Source organism: Peromyscus eremicus, chromosome 3 (genome assembly GCF_949786415.1).
Source record: "Peromyscus eremicus chromosome 3, PerEre_H2_v1, whole genome shotgun sequence".
Lineage (NCBI taxonomy): Eukaryota > Metazoa > Chordata > Mammalia > Rodentia > Cricetidae > Peromyscus > Peromyscus eremicus.
This window is the reverse complement of record NC_081418.1, coordinates 141507080-141525310: the sequence shown is the minus strand read 5'-3', so window position 1 is coordinate 141525310 and position 18231 is coordinate 141507080. Positions and strand designations below refer to the sequence as shown.

General features: G+C 37.7%; 2 protein-coding genes across 2 annotated transcripts; both read left to right on the top strand.

Annotated features, from left to right (window-relative positions):
• The first annotated feature begins 3345 nt into the window (after positions 1-3345).
• Positions 3346-4305, top strand: LOC131906552 (taste receptor type 2 member 110-like). The gene has a single exon (XM_059257164.1). It carries the CDS (start codon positions 3346-3348, stop codon positions 4303-4305), a length of 960 nt encoding a protein of 319 aa, XP_059113147.1.
• Positions 4306-16934: 12629 nt separating this feature from the next.
• Positions 16935-17912, top strand: LOC131906551 (taste receptor type 2 member 116-like). The gene has a single exon (XM_059257163.1). It carries the CDS (start codon positions 16935-16937, stop codon positions 17910-17912), a length of 978 nt encoding a protein of 325 aa, XP_059113146.1.
• The last annotated feature ends 319 nt before the right edge of the window (positions 17913-18231 follow it).

The window sequence follows — 18231 nt, the reverse complement described above, 5'->3', positions numbered from 1 at the left end:
TACATTGGAAATACCTTGGGTTGGACAGGAGGCAAAGCTTTTGAAGAAGGGTAACTGACATTCAGAAACTACTGCTCCATTTAGTGGACTATAAATTTTCTTGAGTTCAGATATTTAATTCAGTCAAGACCTCATGCTTGCTAGTCTCAGAGAAGATGATTTTTGCATCCTGTCCTCTGGCACTATCATCTGCTAAGTGACCCCAGGTCTGCTCCAGGTAAATAAACCTTGGTATTCTTGTGATATGTTTTTAGTGTATTTATTGGAAGAACTTTGATAAACAGGCAGTAGTGACTAAAAATTACTAGCTTTTCAGGACATTGCCATCTCCTGGGTTTTAGGGTTGGCTACTAAGCAGAAATGAGCTGCCTCTTACTGTTTTTTCCTGTTCTCCCTAATCATAACAGAGCCCCAGGGCTCAATTAATTTATGCCCAGTTTTGAGGAGCTTACTGCTTAATGTGTTATCATATATTTTCTTTACTAGGTACATAGATACATAGTCTCTTACAGGGCAATAAGGTGATTACCCACATATGTTTCACTATGACTCTGTGTGTTTAGATTTATGTGTATTTATGAATGCATTTGAATTGTAAACATTGTGTATTTGTCTTCAACTATACAAGGTACATTTAAAGGCAACAATACTAAAAACTCATGCAGAATAGAACGTAATAAATCTACTTCTCTTCAATCATAATGACATTTATATAGAAGCTTTTTCAAAGATTATATGTAACAATATATCAATAGGCAGAGGATTATAATTTTAGAAACAAAGATCAATGTACACAGATACACAGAAAATTATGTATGATTCACCACTTACGTTTGGTATACTCAGTTTATAAAACTTGTCAAGAATGACACAACTAACACAAAACTTCTACTTGATCTAAATGATGACTTCTACTTCTTAATAAAATGCTGGTTCTGAAACGAACTAAGACACTGCTCTTCTCAAATGCTGACTTACTTTTTCCGACTTTTGGACTTATTGGAAATTACTCTTGGAGCTAAATTCACCTTGTTTGAAAAACACTGTCTTACTCAGCAGCTGCAGTTCAAGTGCAAATATAAGGTGTTTCCATCCAGAGTGAAAGAGGATGTAGTGTTCCTTCAGGACCATTCCCCCAGGGCTGAGTGTTTCAAGACTCCACTTAGTTCCACTTCTTTTCTAAAAGCTCAGGGCATTCTGCCATCAGGATTCACTCCATACAGTTGTCCCCTATGCTTGCATTTCCATTTTTCTTCTCAAAGCATATTCCTATTACCTGGAGGAGAGAAGCCAGAAGAACCATAACATTTGTGTTACATGTCCCTGCAAGGCCATGCCTTACAGTCTAGGCCACTAATCTGAAGAGTTATAGGAAGTGACTGAATCTTTAAGAATTAGGAGCTTGGAAAAGGAAGTGAAGTCATTGGAGGCGTGCCTTCAGAGGAGATATTAGGTCTACAGCTGTGCTCTCTCACTAGCTACTTTGTTGCCTCTTGACAGCTGCAGTTCTGATCCATTCGGCCAAGCTGTTCTGACTTACCAGAGACCACAAAATAGTGGAGCCAAGTGATCATGAGCGGAAACCTCAGGATGTGAGCAAAAATTTCTTCCTGTTAAGTAAATTAACTCAAGTGTTCTACAGTACTGACGGAGAGCTAACAGGGGACCATCCTATCTTTTGCTGATGGTAGGTCTATTTCAATTTTTACTTTTTCCTTAAAATTTGCCCATCTTAGCCTGATTTCATTCTCAATAAACCGTAGTTTACTTGTCAGTTTTTAAAATATGTAGGACTCACTTGTTTTGCATAGGATGTTTTTAGGGGACTATAGGGAATATACAATCAGTCTCCACAATGAATTCTCCAGCTTTTCCTGGAGAATATATGAGAACTGAGAGACTTATTTTTTTTGTATGCTAACATATGATATATTATTTTCTTTAGTTTAATAACTTCTTAAATAAGGATGACTGTACCATGATTTTTACTTCCCATGTTTCCCAGGTTGTGTATCATGTTTCTTCTGCAATGTTGCCCAAAGTGATGGTTACAGAGCAGATGTAGTAGGTGAGGAAAGGTAGATAGAAAACTTCGGACCTTTGGTGCTAATAAAGGAATCAACCTACTGAACAGGAAGAGGTAAGACTAAGGAGGATTCTTTTTGTTCAGAGGAGCTCATTTACCTTAATAACAGCACCAGGGACTGCATACAAGTACCTCATTCCTACACATGGAAGAATGTTCTGTAAGATTGCTGAATATTTGCACTGAATACATGTGATGGAACCTTGAAATTCTTTGTAAAACAGTGTAAAAAAAAGACTTCAAGGGAAGCTGTGCCTTGGGGAAACAGGTTTATAATATCAGCTACTTTTGAGGCTGAGGTTCAAATCCTGTTTGAATGTAGAATGACTTTGAGGCCAGATTAAGCAACTCAGTGACACTTTTTCACACTAAAAAGTAAAAAGGTGGCTAGGGATATAGCTTGTCAGCAAAAACAATTATCTGGCATGAGTAAGGCTCTAGATTATTAGTTCTGTAATAAATAAAATAAGTACAGAAAAATTATCATATTACTAAGCATGAGCTAGATACATGGTCATTTAATCAGTGAGAACTTTTGTTGGAATGGAAATAGAAGAGGGCTGGGTTTCAATAAATATGTGCTTATGCTAGTATGTCATGTGTATATGTAGATGATTGCCCTTGTGACTTATGTAAACTAAAATGACTAGTATAGTCTCTGTGACATGAACATAGTAGCAGTGATCTCTGAAGAGATTTTTAGACAATTTGGGTACTATGTATGGAGAGTTTTTGACCAATGTCTACATAGACTTACATATGTGTGTGTGTGTGTATAATAACATTTCTGTTCATTTATTTAACTGAAATCAATATAGATCATCATCTTAGGGAATACATATACCATTTCATATTCTTTTAAGTAACTATATGAATTATATCTTTTAATATTGTATAGAATTCACATTGTGTGACTAAAATGTGTAGATAAGGTAAAAAAGAAAATAATGAAAATAAATGAGCCTTTGCTTGTATGTTAGCAGATGAGAATTCAACATTTCACTCAACTCCAGAAAATTCCAAAGTGCTGGATCTAAGGCATGCAGCATCTGGATGAAGCATAGCTGGGCTCTTTGGGAAGAAAAAACAAGATTTTCATGGAGGAATTATGAACCAAGTCCTGGGAAATTTAGATGTTTCCTAGTCAATATTGTTTACATGGAATTTTAAAGAATGAATATTTTGAATTTTTAATAACCAATATATACAGCTTTTTAAACACAGCAGTGATATTATAAATTGAAACATTCTCACAGACAATGAACAACAACCTGTGGTTTGCTTCTACAGTCACCTTATTTATGGAAATAGTAACTGGAATCTTAGGAAATGGATTCATAGCGCTGGTGAATATCATGGACTGGGTTAAGAAAGGAAAGATCTCTTCAATGGATCAGATCCTCACTGCTCTGGCCTTTTCCAGACTCAGTTTGGTGTGGTCTGTGCTCGTTTGTATACTGGTATCTATAATGTGTCCATATTTGTTTATGACTTCAGAAATGATCATAGTGACTGAAATTATCTGGACAGTGAATAACCATTTTAGCATATGGCTTGCTACATGCCTCAGTATCTTTTATTTCCTCAAGGTAGCATTTTTTTCTAATTCTTTTTTTCTTTACCTAAAGTGGAGAGTTAAAAAGGTGGTTTTAGCCACATTACTGGTATCTCTGATCCTTTTGATTTTAAACATTGTAGTTAAACTGGCATGTATTTATTTATGGATTGATTCCCATGAAGGAAACATGTTTGATAGTTTGAGAAACTTTACACAATTTCCCAGAGCTCTCTTATTCACCAATTCATCCCATATTTTCTTACCCACAAACTCCATATTTATGTTCATACCCTTCATTGTGTCCCTGGTAGCTTTTCTTCTGCTCATCTTTTCCTTATGGAAGCATCTCAGGAAGATGCAACTCAGTGCCAAAAGACCCAGAGATGCCAGCACCTTAGCCCACATGAAAGCCTTGCAAACTGGGCTTTCCTTCCTGCTGCTATATGCAACATATTTACTTTTTATTGTTGTAGGAATTTCGAGCCTTGGATCGGTGGAGGAAGCAGTGACCATTTTCTTTGAGTACTCTTCTGGATTAGCTTTTCCTACAAGCCACTCATTTGTCTTGATTCTGGGAAACAGAAAGCTGAGAGGAGCCACCCTTTCTGTGCTGTGGTGGCTGAGATGCCAGTCCAAAGATATGGACACCTCAGGTCCCTAGTAAATTCTAGGGTTCATTATGTAAATTCTTGAGGATAATTAATCAGTTAATAGAAACAGGTGGTCTGAAGAGGAAATGCAAAAAATGGGGCTCCTTGGGAAGTGGTAAACACAGGGGAAGGTGGGAGGAGGGTAAAGGGGAATAGCTGTATACAAGTGATCTCATAGGGTGGTGAGTAAAGGAGTGAAGGAGGAGCGAGGTGAATGCAGGAGGAGGAGCTAGATTGATAAAAAATAACCATAGGGAGGGCTGAAAAAGTCACAAAGAATCATACCATTAACTGTTTACTTAAGAAAACCTATAATTCAGCATACATACATGCATATATACAAACATACATATATACACACATACATTTTTTTGTGTGTGATATTATATATATATATATATATATACACATACAGAGAGAGAGAGAGAGAGAGAGAGAGAGAGAGAGAGAGAGAGAGTGTGTGTGTGTGTGTGTGTGTGTGTGTGTGTGTGTGTGTGTGTAGTTTAAATGAACTTTTCTCATCTGGGCAGACAGCACTTCCTGAGAGCCAAAGACTATCTAACAAAAACCCCAATACCAACCATGAAAAGCCTTCTTTTGAATTGCTGGCCATGGTAGTCTAAGAGACTCCTAAAACATACAGCTATTGCTGTTGCCTTTGGTTACTGCCAGAGGTAGAAGATAAGCCCCTATTGTTGAAGACAACATGCACTTTCGAAACAGGGCCCAAAGACTTCAGAGCTGGAACTGACCTGTAACCCTCCTCCCTGAAGACTAGTTTTCAGGGTACCAGAAGCCACTGTGCAAGATTCCAAAAGAAAGAGGTAACCAACAGTCTTAACCAGCTATGAAACCCATGAACCACATCAACAACTGGCATTGCACAATAACCCTATGGGTCCAGTAGTAGCATACATATCTTGCCAGTAACCAACTGCTCTCTAATTGGACTTAGCCTCTCAACAAGAGAAATACCATACCTGGCACTGGAAACCAAACTAACTACTCACCTGCTAACTGCTAATGAAATTATGGTTATTGGAAGAGAATCTACAAACACCAATTTCATAAATCAGCATAATTCCTAACAACAAGCTATGACCATTTGTCCTTATACTCACAGATAAATGTAGTCTTCACACTTCATTAAGAAAATTTCTCTTTGCAACAGATGGAGATCACTACCAAAAAACACAACAATCAAAATGCAGAGTTATGAAGCCCAGTTCCAGTGGATGCATCTAGAAAATGTTCCCACACCCAAAGCTCAGAAGATAATATGGAAGAGGGGGCAGAAAAATCATATGAGCCAGAAGATTAGGGACTTTGCTTTGAAGTTACATCTCCTATTAGTAACATCAGAAACTTCACCAGTTAAGTCTCATGAACATGACCTCCTAAATGTCAGCTGAACAAGGAGGATACCAATGAACACGCCAAACTGGATGGGGAAAATCCCTTAAAGCCTCAACCCCACACAAAGAATAACAGGCACTGAGTACAGTTGGGAACAGGAGGTAGACCTTCCCAGGGGAGAGCACACCAACTGATTGTCCAGTGCCAAATGGCCTTCCTGTTCTGCCCTCTCATTGGCTTTTAGCCCAGCTACCTCACTTCCTTGTCACGGTCTGTCTATACAGACCTCTGGGTCTCTATGGTTGGCACTGGGATTAAAGGCGTGTATCACCAGCTTGGCTGTGTCGTTGAACACTTAGAGACTCTGCCTGCATTGTGATCAGATTAAGGGTGTGTGCCACCAGTACCTGACTTTTATTTATGGATGGCTATTTATGTCCTCTGATCTCCAGGCAAACTTTATTTATTAACATACAAATAAAATATTACCACACATAAGGCCTTGTGAGATTTTACCCACTTGTGTGAGCATGATTATTGGTGTTTTCTTTGTTCAAATCATGTTTAGGCAGCCATGTTGATAAGACTTTATGGGTATAGCTTCTGATATTCCTAGGAGACATAATCTCACAGTAAACACACTGTTTCTCTAGCTCTTGCAATCTTTCTACCCACTCTTCCTGTAATGATCCCTGAATTTCAGGTGTTGGAGTGTTTTGTAGTGATGGACTCTACAATTCTGCATTATAATTTGTGGTGATATTTTATTTATATTGTGTACCCTAATAAACTTATCTGGGGTCAGAGAACAGAACAGCCACTAGATAGATATAGAGGCCAGAAAACGGTGGCACACATACCTTTAATCCCAGCACTCAGGAGGCAGAGCCGGGAGGATCTCTGTGAGTTCGAGGCCAGCCTGGTCTATATAGCAAGATCCAGGACAGGCTCCAAAACTACATAGAAAACCCCTGCCTCAAAAAAGGAAAAAAAGAAAGAAATGATAAGATAAAAGGTAGACTTTTGAATCTACTCAGAAAAGAAAAAATAGAGAATATGGATATGATAAGATAAAAAGGTAGATTACCTACTTTTAAAAATGAACTACTTGTTTTAAATAGGATAAGTAATGAAATTTTTTTTGTCTGAATTTGTCAAATGTTAATGGACTGGACATTGTTAATATATGTAATGGAGGTTTTTGTCTGAATCTGTCAAATGTTAATGGACTAGACATTGTTAATGTAATTCTTGACTGTATATATTGTATATACTTTTCTTACACTAGTTATAATTTTTTATTTGAGACAAAAAAGGGGAATGTGCCGATATTGTGTCCCCCAATATATGTGTGCACCCTAATAAACTTATCTGGGGTCAGAGAACAGAGCAGCTGCTAGATAGACATAGAGGCCAGAAAATGGTGGCATATATACCTTTAATTCTAGCATTCTGGAGGCAGAGATCCATCCGCATCTCTGTGAGTTCAAAGCCACACTGGAAATAGCCACTGGCACACACCTTATCCCAGGAAGTAATGGCAGGAAGCAGAAAGATATATAAGGCGTGAGGACCAGGAACTAGTCTTGTTAAGCTTTTAGCTTTTAGCAGCAGTTCAGCTGAGATCCATTCAGATGAGGACACAGAGGCTTCCAGTCTGAGGAAACAAGATCAGCTGAGGAATTGGCAAGGTGAGGTAGCTGTGGCTTGTTCTGTTTCTCTGATCTTTCAGCGTTTACCCCAATACCTGGCTCCAGTTTTGTTTTTATTAATAAGATCTTTTAAGATTTGTGCTACAATAATTGGTTGTGATTTTCTATAATGGTCTCTGTCTGTGGCAAAAAGAATTTTCCTTGGTGAAGAGTGAGGACTTACCTGGTTATGTGTCAGAAATAAAAGATAAATTCTTGAAGCTGGTAAAAATCATTACTATAGTTAGATTCGGATGTTGAGACACGGAAAGGAGAACATGGGTATAAATTCTATATGTAATGTTAAATCTTCAGTAAAAGAGAATTATATATATTTTATTGTAGCTAAAGTTTTCTGTGTCCTGCCTTGTCCATAGCTGCTCAGACCAAAATGAACACACAGAGGCTTAATATTAATTAAAACTTCTCAGCTATTAGCTCAGGCCTACCACTGACTAGCCCTTACATTTAAATTCAGCCCATTTCTGTTAATCTATATGTTGCCATATGTTCTGTGGCTTTACCTGTGTGCCATTACATGCTGCTCCCTGGACACCAGGCTGGCATCTCTGACTCAGCCTTCCACTTCCCAGAATTCTCCTCTCTGCTTGTCCAGCCTATACTTCATGCCTGGCTACTGGCCAATCAGCATTTTATTAAACCAGTGTACAAAAGCATTATTCCACAGCATTTCCTCTTTTCTGTTTAATTAAAAAGGAAAGTTTTAACTTTAACATAGTAAAATTATATATAACAAAGCAGTCTGCCAGGCACTCTAGCAAAAGGTAATGATGAGATTGATAAATTATTGATAGAAAATGTGCTGGAGGCCTTAGAATTTCATAAAAAAAACCATCATGTCAATAGTAAAGGTTTAAAAAAGGATTTTTCCATAACCTGGCAACAAGCCAAGGAAATTGTAAGGAAATGTCCTACTTGTTCTTTTTACAATTAGACTCCATTACCAGCAGGATGTAACACAGAGGTTACTCAGAGGAATGGAATTTGGAAGATGGATGTGTTTCACTTTGAAGAATTTGGAAAATTGAAATATGTACACCATATCATTGATACTTATTCAGGATTTCAATGGGCAGCTGCTTTGAGTTCTGAAAAAGCTGATTCTGTAATCAAGCATTTGCTAGAAGTTATGGCCATCATGGGTATACCTGCACAAATTAAAACTAACAATGCTCCAGAATATGTCTCTGGTAAAATGAAACATTTTTTGCTTGTTACAATAAAAAGCATATTACAGGTATACCAAATAATCCTACAGGCAAAGCAGTTATAGAAAGATCAAAAAGAACTCTAAAGGTTATGCTAAGTAAACAGAAAGGGGTAACAAAAACCCCCAGAAATAGACTGCATAATGCTCTATTAACTTTGAATTTTCTCAATGCTAATAAGGAAGGAACAATAGCCTCCCCCGAGGACTGAGATCAACCTGGTAGACTCAGTCCAGGCAGGTCCAGTCCCTTCCTCCCAGGCAGAGCCAAGCGAATGGGGAATGAGGGGTGAGCTGGGGGGAAGGTGAGGGGGCAGGAGGGGGGAGAACAAGGGAATCCGTGGCTGATATGTAGAACTGAATTGTATTGCAAAATAAAAAAAAGAAAAGAACAATAGCTGCAGAGAGACATTAGATAATAGAAAAAACTACAGAATTAAATCAGCCTATATACTTTAAGGATGTGCTGACCTCAGAATGGAAACCAGGATATGTTTTACGTTGGGGACGAGGTTTTGCTTTTGTTTCTACAGGAGAAGATAAGCTGTGGGTACCATCAAAATTGGTAAAGGTTCGATTTGAACAAGAGAGACCTCTTAATTAGAGGAGGTGATAGTTCATCAACCAGCATGACCATCCAATTTAAACTAACTTATACCATTAACACATGCCTTTTTATTTAATCAGATATAACTTGCCTAAAGGGAACCTCCCCAAAGTTAGTCTTGGGGAAAAGTTTTTGTTTTTGTCTTTCAGGAGAATGAAGGCTAAGGAATCTGAAGGATACTAGACAAATGAGACATCTGAAGAAAAAGGACAAATCATGTAGAAAAAATGTCCCAAGTAAAAGAGTAAATTGGCCTATTGGTATATAACCTATAAAATTTCATAAGTCTTCCCTAAATGTTTATTTCTGCTGTTTTCTATGACGCTTAACACAAATGGTCCTTTTGTAGTCCCAGTTCAATTAAAAATTAAAGCTGGTTTTGGAGTTGGAGAATGGCTCTCTCCTTCTTTAAACCCAAGTATGTTGTTAAAAGGAAAATGCAAAATCTCTGTATCATGCCAGAAGAAAGAGCCATCTTCTGATATGGGACAGAGGAAAACAAAAAATTAAGAGACTAGTCTATTGCTTCTAATCTCAATTCTTTGATTCTATTTTGATTCTTTAAACTTTTCTTAAGGTATGAATTGTATATCAAAATTTATAAGATTAATATATATATTTTAAACTTTTGTTATGATATTAACAGTCATATAGAGTACTAACTAATTCCAGAAAAAAGGCTTCATTTAGCTGCCTATACATGTTTTTGTGTTCGAGTCTCTATCAGTTTTCTGCAGGAAATCACGACCAGGCCTAACATCGAATTTGAAGTCTCCAGAAAGATGATGGGGCCCCACAACAAGGATTCCACACAGACAATAATAATACCACTAAGGTGACAAACATCACCCAAAGATCAGCTTTGGACTGCAAACTGCTCAGAACAGTTTCTAGATGACTAGCTGAGATGATCCAGTTTCACAGACTACTGGAACAAGGACTTGAGATAAGCCCTGAACTTCGGCATTATGCAGAGACTGCACAACAAATGATATAGCTACCTTTTCTAGAACTTGACAATTAACCCAAAATTTTTCTTTTCAGAATCCCCTAAAGATGCCTCCACCCACAAACAGTGGAAAGCAATTTTAAGAACACAACACCCACATTCCCAAAGAGGTAGGGTGGGGCAGGTGGTTTTTGGTCTTTCAGTGGGTTTTGGGTTTGGGATAATTTTCATTGTTTATGAGGGTTTGTTACAAGTTGTTGTTGTTAATGTTTAAGAAAAGTGCTAACAAAGGAAATTAGATTTAAGGTTCTTGTTTGAAAATAAAAAGATAAATAGAAATGATAGAATAGAAGGTAGATTTATTGAATCTACTCTGAAAAGAAAAGAGAGGATATAGATGTGATATAGATAAAAAGATAGATTATTGAATCTACTTTTATAAGACAATTACTAGTTTTAAATACTTTACATTGGATTGGATTTTTATGTTTTATACAAATTATATATATTGAGATTGATATTGTTAGAAAATGCTGTATATATATTTCTAATCTTGTTCAAGATACTGTACTTATACAGTTCATTTAACAATGTAATGTAATTAGCTAATCCTTGAATGTTATTATTACCAACTATTAGGATATAAAGAAATGAAAGTTAGTAGTTAGACATTACAATCAAACTTGTAGTCATATTAGGTATGTTTTCAAGACTAAGCAGAGATATGTTTTTAGATAGACAGGTCATCTTCAAACCCTTTGGAGATCTACAGATCATTAAAATGTTTTAATGACCTAGATTTTTTATTTTTTTATGACTATGAGACATATTGGCTCCTGGCAGCACCAGTCTACATCAGAGAAGATATGGGCATTGAAGAAACCACACATGGAGTTATCTTTCATTGTGGTAAAAGTCAGCCACTGGGCAACAAAATGCTCTCACAATTGCTGACAAACAGGACAAAATGGACAGACAGGACAAAAAACAAAGGACTACCAATCCTTGTCAAGACAACTGTGGTTGAGGCTTTAGCAACAGGCATCCTCTGAGGCCAGGACAACATGGCACCATTGCTGAAGTGGCCTTTGCAATTGGGAAAAGGTACAGTGCCCCTTTCTTTGAAGGCAGCTGTACAGGCAGTGGACCAATGGCTTCTGGTGTGTAGTGGAACAGTAGCTGAAACAGTTATTCCTGAAAGAGTAACTAGACTGACAGAGTCTAACCCCTTAATGGTAGACTTGCATTTAATAAAAGAGAGGAAGCCATCCACAAGCCAAAAATTTGGACAGCCAAATTCTAAAAACAAACAATTTCCAGAATTTAAAATCCTGAATCATGACAGGACACTGGTGGAATTCAGGTTTATCTGGTACATGGAATACTCACACCAAATGTGAGGTCGAGCTGTAGACCTTGTGTACATCCTACTTCACAAATGAGTCTGTCAGATACACTAAGCCTATAGGCTGAAGATGATGCCCCAGCATTGCGGAGAAACCTTGGTGACTGTCCAGGCAGCTGGCTGTTTCTGTCAACTCACATTTTTTTCTTTTGGAAGCTGCTTGCATGCACTTCCTGTTTTATTAGGTAATATTATTTTCATCTTGGGTCTCTGAGAGAGTTGAAGATTAGGTAGTTATAGTTAGCTAAGTATTAGATAGTTATAGTTAGTTGAAGATTAGATAGTTATAGTTAGTTGAAGATTAGATAGTTACAGTTGTAGTTTTCCTTGTTAAGGATTTCAGAAAAGAAATTCACTAAAGAGGTGTAAAGTGTATTAATTTGAAAGACATTATAAGATAGTTTTCTGTTGGTAATATATGTTAGGATAAAAAGTGAATCAGGTACATTTTGGAGTTACCAAAATAGGATAGATAATGGAATATTTTCTCTGAGTTTGTCAAATGCAAATGGACCAGACATTGTGGAGGTATTTATTGCTTATATATACTGTGTACAGTTATTGTACTTATTGTATATAGTTTTTCTTATATTAGTTATAACTTTTTTCTTTTTATTAGAAAAAAAGGAGAAATGTGGTGATATTTTATTTGTGCTGAAATGTGGTGATATTTTACTTGTATGTTAATAAATAAAGTTTTCCTGGAGATCAGAGGTCATAGCCAGCCATAAACAGAAGTCAAGTGGTGGTAGCACATGCCTTTAATTCTATCACATGGCAGGCAGAGTCTCTGTGTGTTCAAGGACACACCCAAGTGTGGTGACACACGCCTTTAATCCCAGTACCAACCATAGAGACCTGGAGATCTGTATAGACAGGCAGTGATGAGGAAGTGAGGTGGCTGGGTTAAGAACCAATGAGAAGGCAGAACAGGAAGGCAATTAGGGTACAGGTTAGACAAGAAGCAGGTTCTCTATTGCTTGGGAAGCTATGGTGATGTGGTGAGCTAAGGTTGGTGGCTATTCATATCACTTTGATCTCAATGCCTATCACCCTTGTATTTGGCTCTGTGTTTCTTATTTAATAAGACTGTTTAGAAATTCATCTACATTTTATAATTTATTTGTTTGCTTATTTGAATGAAAACATTCTTTAAATTGTAGAGTGTGTCCTTGGAATAGATTTTCTTGTTCTCCCATTATTATGAATTTATTCCTTTATTCAACTAATAAATATAAATGTGTGTTGAACATCTTTTATATGTGTTTTTGGAGAAATTTTCATAAAGTTTTGAATCTATGAAATGAAAAATGAGTCTGTAATATAGTAATATGAGAAGATATTTTTATGTGGCTATAATCTGTATTCTTCACACATTTCAATGCTCACATACATGCAAAGTAGTTTTTCTTGTAAATAAACTTAAGTTCTCTGGATTTATTTACTTTTAGTTCAATTATAAATCACTAATTTTGGGTCTTTCTTGATAGGCAATATATCATCGTTAGCATTCTTTTGATTCACGTGTGTTATGATGATAATGAATGTCTAGGTCACTTTTCAGGATTTTGAAAGCTTATTTTGATGAAAACACTGGTTCTTCATTGACGCCCATGCCTGGGTCCTGTAACACTGACTAGTAGTGGTGGTGAGGGAAAGTAGAAAGGTCTGACACATGTACAGAAAGCTGGGGACAGGTAGGGTGTGTGTATTCTGACGGGGAGACAACTACTACCACTTCCACATGGAATGTCAGTCTGTTCATTATTTACCATACAGGGGAGGGGTTCTCAGTCTTGGTAGGAAGTCTCTGTAGCTGAGCAGTCTCAGGCTGTAAACACACAGGAGAGGTAGCTTAAGTTACATCTGTACTTACTAGTCACACTGAGATTCCCAAGGAAACCTTTGCCATCCATTTGAGCCTTACTTGTGAAAAGCGTTGCCATCCCCAGGGGCTGAGGTTTGGAGTACTTTGGCCTGACTGTGCCCAGGTCAACAATACACATTCACTCAGGACTTCACTCTCACAGGGCTTCCTCCAATCCCTATATGTCTGCAGGTGTCCCCAAAGTGACTGGAACACAGTACAAAGGCTTGGCGTATATAGGGATCACAGAAAGTAATGGTTGGCTCAACCATTTGATTACTAACCTTTGGTATAGTCAATATATGAAACTTCTTGTGAATGAATAATTGAACAAGAAATGTGTGCACTTTGTAAACACACCTACATACAACACTGACTTGTAACTGGCTGAAGACACTTCTGTCTGAGGTAATGCAAGTTGTCACTTTTTCACATGACCTGAAAAGAAAACTGTCTTCCTTCAGGAGTTGCTATTCAGGTGGAACCTAAATGTAATATTTCTAATTCAGAATCAAAGGTCTCAGGAAAGGCCTTTAGTACTCAATGTGTCCCCAGTAGAGACTTGAGATGAAAGTCCAGGAATCTGCCATCTCAACATGTATTCTATAGGAACTCAGCAGGGTTGTCTACATTTCTTTTTGTATTTTTTTCCAGAGTTCATTTTTGGCACATTGAAGGAGGCAAGTTAAAGGAAGCTTCTTGCTTTCACATAGATGAAAATTTTGTGTATCTATTTGTGGTGATATTGTGTTCCCCAATATATTGTGCACACTAATAAACTTATCTGGGGTCAGAGGACAGAACAGCTGCTAGACAGACATAGAGGCCAGAAAATGGTGGCACACACACATTTAATCCTAGCATTCTGGAGGCAGAGATCCATCCAGATCTCTGTGATTCAAAGCCACATTGGAAACAGCCAGACATGGTGACTCACGCCTTTAATCCCAGGAAGTGAGCCTTTAATCCCAGGAAGTGATGGCACAAAGCAGAAAGGCATATAAGGTGTGAAAACCAGGAACTAGAGCTAGTTAAGCTTTTAAGGCTTTTGAACAGCAGTCAGCTGAGATCCATTCAGATGAGGACACAGAGGTTTATAGACTGAGGAAACAGGATCAGCTGAAGAATTGGCAGGGTGAGGTGGCTGTGGCTTGTTCTGTTTCTCTGATCTTTCAGCATTCACCCCAATACCTGGCTCCAGGTTTGTTTTTATTAATAAGACCTATTAAGATTCATGCTACAGATATTTTTTTATTATTTTTGTGAAATTTTGCTCATGCTTCCCTGCTGTACTGTCTCCTTGTGTCTTTCCAATAACTGAAGGAAAATTAATCTTATATAGTTTCCTTATAAGTGATTACCTAAGCATATCTATGGACATGGATATAGATGTAACCAACCGTCTTATTAAATAAGAAGCACAGAGCCAATACAGAGATGAAAACCAAGAGGTCAGAGCAATAGCTAAGAGCTAAAAACCTTACCCTGCTGTGGGATGGTCTGTTTGTCAAGTGTGTTGCCGATTGGTCAGTGAATAAATCACTGATTGGCCAGTGGCTAGGCAGGAACTATAGACGGGACAAGGAGGAGAATAAAGCTGGGAAGTGGAAGGCTGAGTCAGAGAGATACTGCCAGCCGCCACGATGACAAACAGCAAGTGAAGATGCCGGTAAGCCACGAGTCATGTGGCAAGGTATAGATTAATGGAAATGGATTAGCAAGAAGAAAAGTTAGCAAGAAGCCTGCCATGGCCATACAGTTTGTAATCAATATAAGTCTCTGTGTTTACTTGGTTGGGTCTGAGTGGCTGTGGGACTGGCAGGTGAGAGAGATTTGCCCTGACCGTGGGCCAGGCAGGAAAACTCTAGCTACATTACCCTTCACTTTTGCTGTTGTCCTACCTCTCTGAAAGAGACCTACTTCCTGTGTGTCTGTCTTTTTATAGTGTTTCTGTTCTGCTTTCTCATTGGTTGTAAATCGAACCACATGACCTCCTAGTCACTGCCTGTCTGTACAGACCTCCAGGTCTTCTATGGTTGGTATTGAGATTAAAGGCATGTGTCTCCATGCTGGCTGTATCCTTGAACACACAGAGATCCTCTGAGCTCTGCCTCCCAAGAGCTGGGATTAAAGGCATGCACCACCACCGTCCAGCTTCTGCTAAGACTTGCTATTAGCTCTGACCCCCAAGCAACTTTATTTATTAACATACAAATCACATTTTAGTACAAATAAAATATCACCGTACATGGGTATGGCTAATTATAGCTCACAATCTTTCTTTGTGTCTCTCTCATTTTTCCAAAATTAATCTTGCTTCAGGGAACTGAGGGTGGGGCCATGCATACACAGTTGAATAACTATAATACATATTTTCCTGTTATCTTGTTATTTACTGTTTATATTGCATTATTGGACCTTTGCTTATGTATTAGCTATTGAAGAGGAAGGACTCACTAATGCTACTTGTCTCACATTTTGTGAGGCCATGTATATTCATGTACCTTGGTGTCTGTTAGTAAAGATAACTGAACTGATGTTGGCACAGTAGAGGAAAGGTGGGTAAAACTGTAGGTCCTTGATGTCTATGGAGAAATGCAGCCTATGAGATAAGGAGTAACAGAAAAGGAGAAGGAATCTTGTTAGGTATATAGACTTATTCACCTTAGTGATTGCTTCCTGGTACTACAAGGATATTCACACATATCTTCATGTGCAGTCATATACTAATCCAATTTTACACAATGTTTGCAATCAGTGTTCAATGATTTATACTTGCTAGAATTTTTTTTAAACAGCAGCACTTTAAATTAGCAGAGTGCCATGTATGAGCTACATGAATCATAAATGCTACATAGAAGAAAATTATGTTAACAATAATGGTCTTTGGATTCAAATGTGTATAGATATTGGCATGTGTATACCTTTGCATAAAATCAAATAATGAATACATATTTTCTCAGTACTGAACTTTTGACAAATGAAGACTTTCATAATATTATTGGATTGTGGACAGTTTGCTAGAAGTGATTTGCATACTGTGCATAGGTCTGGAACATTGCCGATTCAAGATATTTAAAGACATGTGGTACTAAGGAATTTCTAGGCACAAGTTAGGATTTTTGCTGCCTTATATACAGGGTATAACTTTCATGTGATTTATCCAATACTCATTACCAGATTAATATATAAGAGAAAATGAGCAAAATGATGCAAATAACTATATCTCCATTTGTATCTCAGCACATGAGAGATCAGCTTTTCCTTCATCAAAATTTGCATGTTTCTAGACTGCTGTATGTGAGGCATACCACATCTGGATTGAGCTCAGTACAGTTGTCTGGGAAAATACAAAGCTTTTACAACAGAAACTTCAAAGTCATTAGCAAGCCTTCATGGCTTGTTTGCTATTAGAATTGCAAGTTGTTTAAGGGAATATGCTATGGGGTTTTGAGAATTAAATATGCACAGCATTTTAATAGTATATGTTAACAGATCTTAAGAAGTGACAATAGAAATTGGAGCATTCACTGGAAGATGAGTGGTGCCCTAGAGAAAACATTTACAGTCATTCTGAATGTGGAATTTATAACTGGCAACTTTGGGAATGGATTCATAGCAGTGGTGAACATCATGGACCTGGTCAAGAGAAAGAAGATCTCTTCAGTGGATCAGATCCTCACTGCTCTGGCCATCTGCAGAATTGTGCTGCTGTGGTTAGTATTACTGAACTGGTGGCTGTCTATGTTTTATCCAGGGAGATGGATAAATGAAAGAATGTTTGTGGTAATATATAGCATCTGGACAGCATTCAACCAGTTTGGTCTCTGGTTAACTACAAGTCTCAGCATCTTTTTCTTTTTCAAGATAGCAAATTTTTCCAACACTATTTTCCTTTATTTTAAGGTCAGAGTTAAAAAAGTGGTGACAGTGACATTGTTTGTGTCTTTGTTTCTCTTGTGTTTAAATGTTATAGTTATTAATGAATCTGAGAATGCATTGTTCACTGAGTATAAGGTAAATATGTCTTACAGCTTGACTTTGAATAAGACACAGCTTTCTGGGCTATTGTTTTTATTTGCCAACACCATGTTTGCCTTCATACCCTTTGCTGTGTCCCTGGTCGCTTTTCTCCTGCTCATCTTCTCCTTGTGTAAACATCTGAGGAAGATGCAGCACAGTGTCCAAGGATGCAGAGATGCCAGCACCACGGCCCACATCAGAGCCTTGCAGACAGTGATCGCCTCTCTCCTCCTGTACGCCATCTTCTTTTCGTTTCTGGTTGTTAACGTTTGGGGTTCTCTGCTTCTGGAGACAAAGATGCTGGTTTTGTTCACAGAGGCTGCAAGAACTGCTTTTCACTCGGTGCACCCCTGTGTCCTGATTCTGGGAAATACTAAGCTGAGAAAGGCTTTTCTCTCTGTGCTGCTGTGGCTGAGGTGCAGGCACAAAGACAGGGACCCTGGGGTGCATGGAACCAAGGCTTATTTGTGTGGATCATCCTGCATCCCTTAGAGGAAAATTGGATCACAAGAAATTCTTGTACTTAAATTCATTCAGTTTCTGATTTTCATAAAAATGTATGTTATCTTTTTAACTTGCAAAAGAGTGTTTTGAATAAATGTCATCTATGCATGCTATAACTTTTGTAGAATATATAAAACATGTATGTTAATATCAAGATGCTAATATTGTATAAATGCAGATCACTTGAATGGAAGAAATGATTATAACAAACATTAATTTTATATCAGCTAATGCCTTTTAAACATGCCAGAACAAGAAATCTAAATATAGGATATAATTTTACACATGTTCCTTAAAGTAGAACTTT

Excerpts from the sequence above, each read along its gene's own strand:
- LOC131906551 (XM_059257163.1), top strand. The coding sequence starts at position 16,935 with ATGAGTGGTGCCCTAGAGAAAACATTTACAGTCATTCTGAATGTGGAA.
- LOC131906552 (XM_059257164.1), top strand. The coding sequence starts at position 3,346 with ATGAACAACAACCTGTGGTTTGCTTCTACAGTCACCTTATTTATGGAA.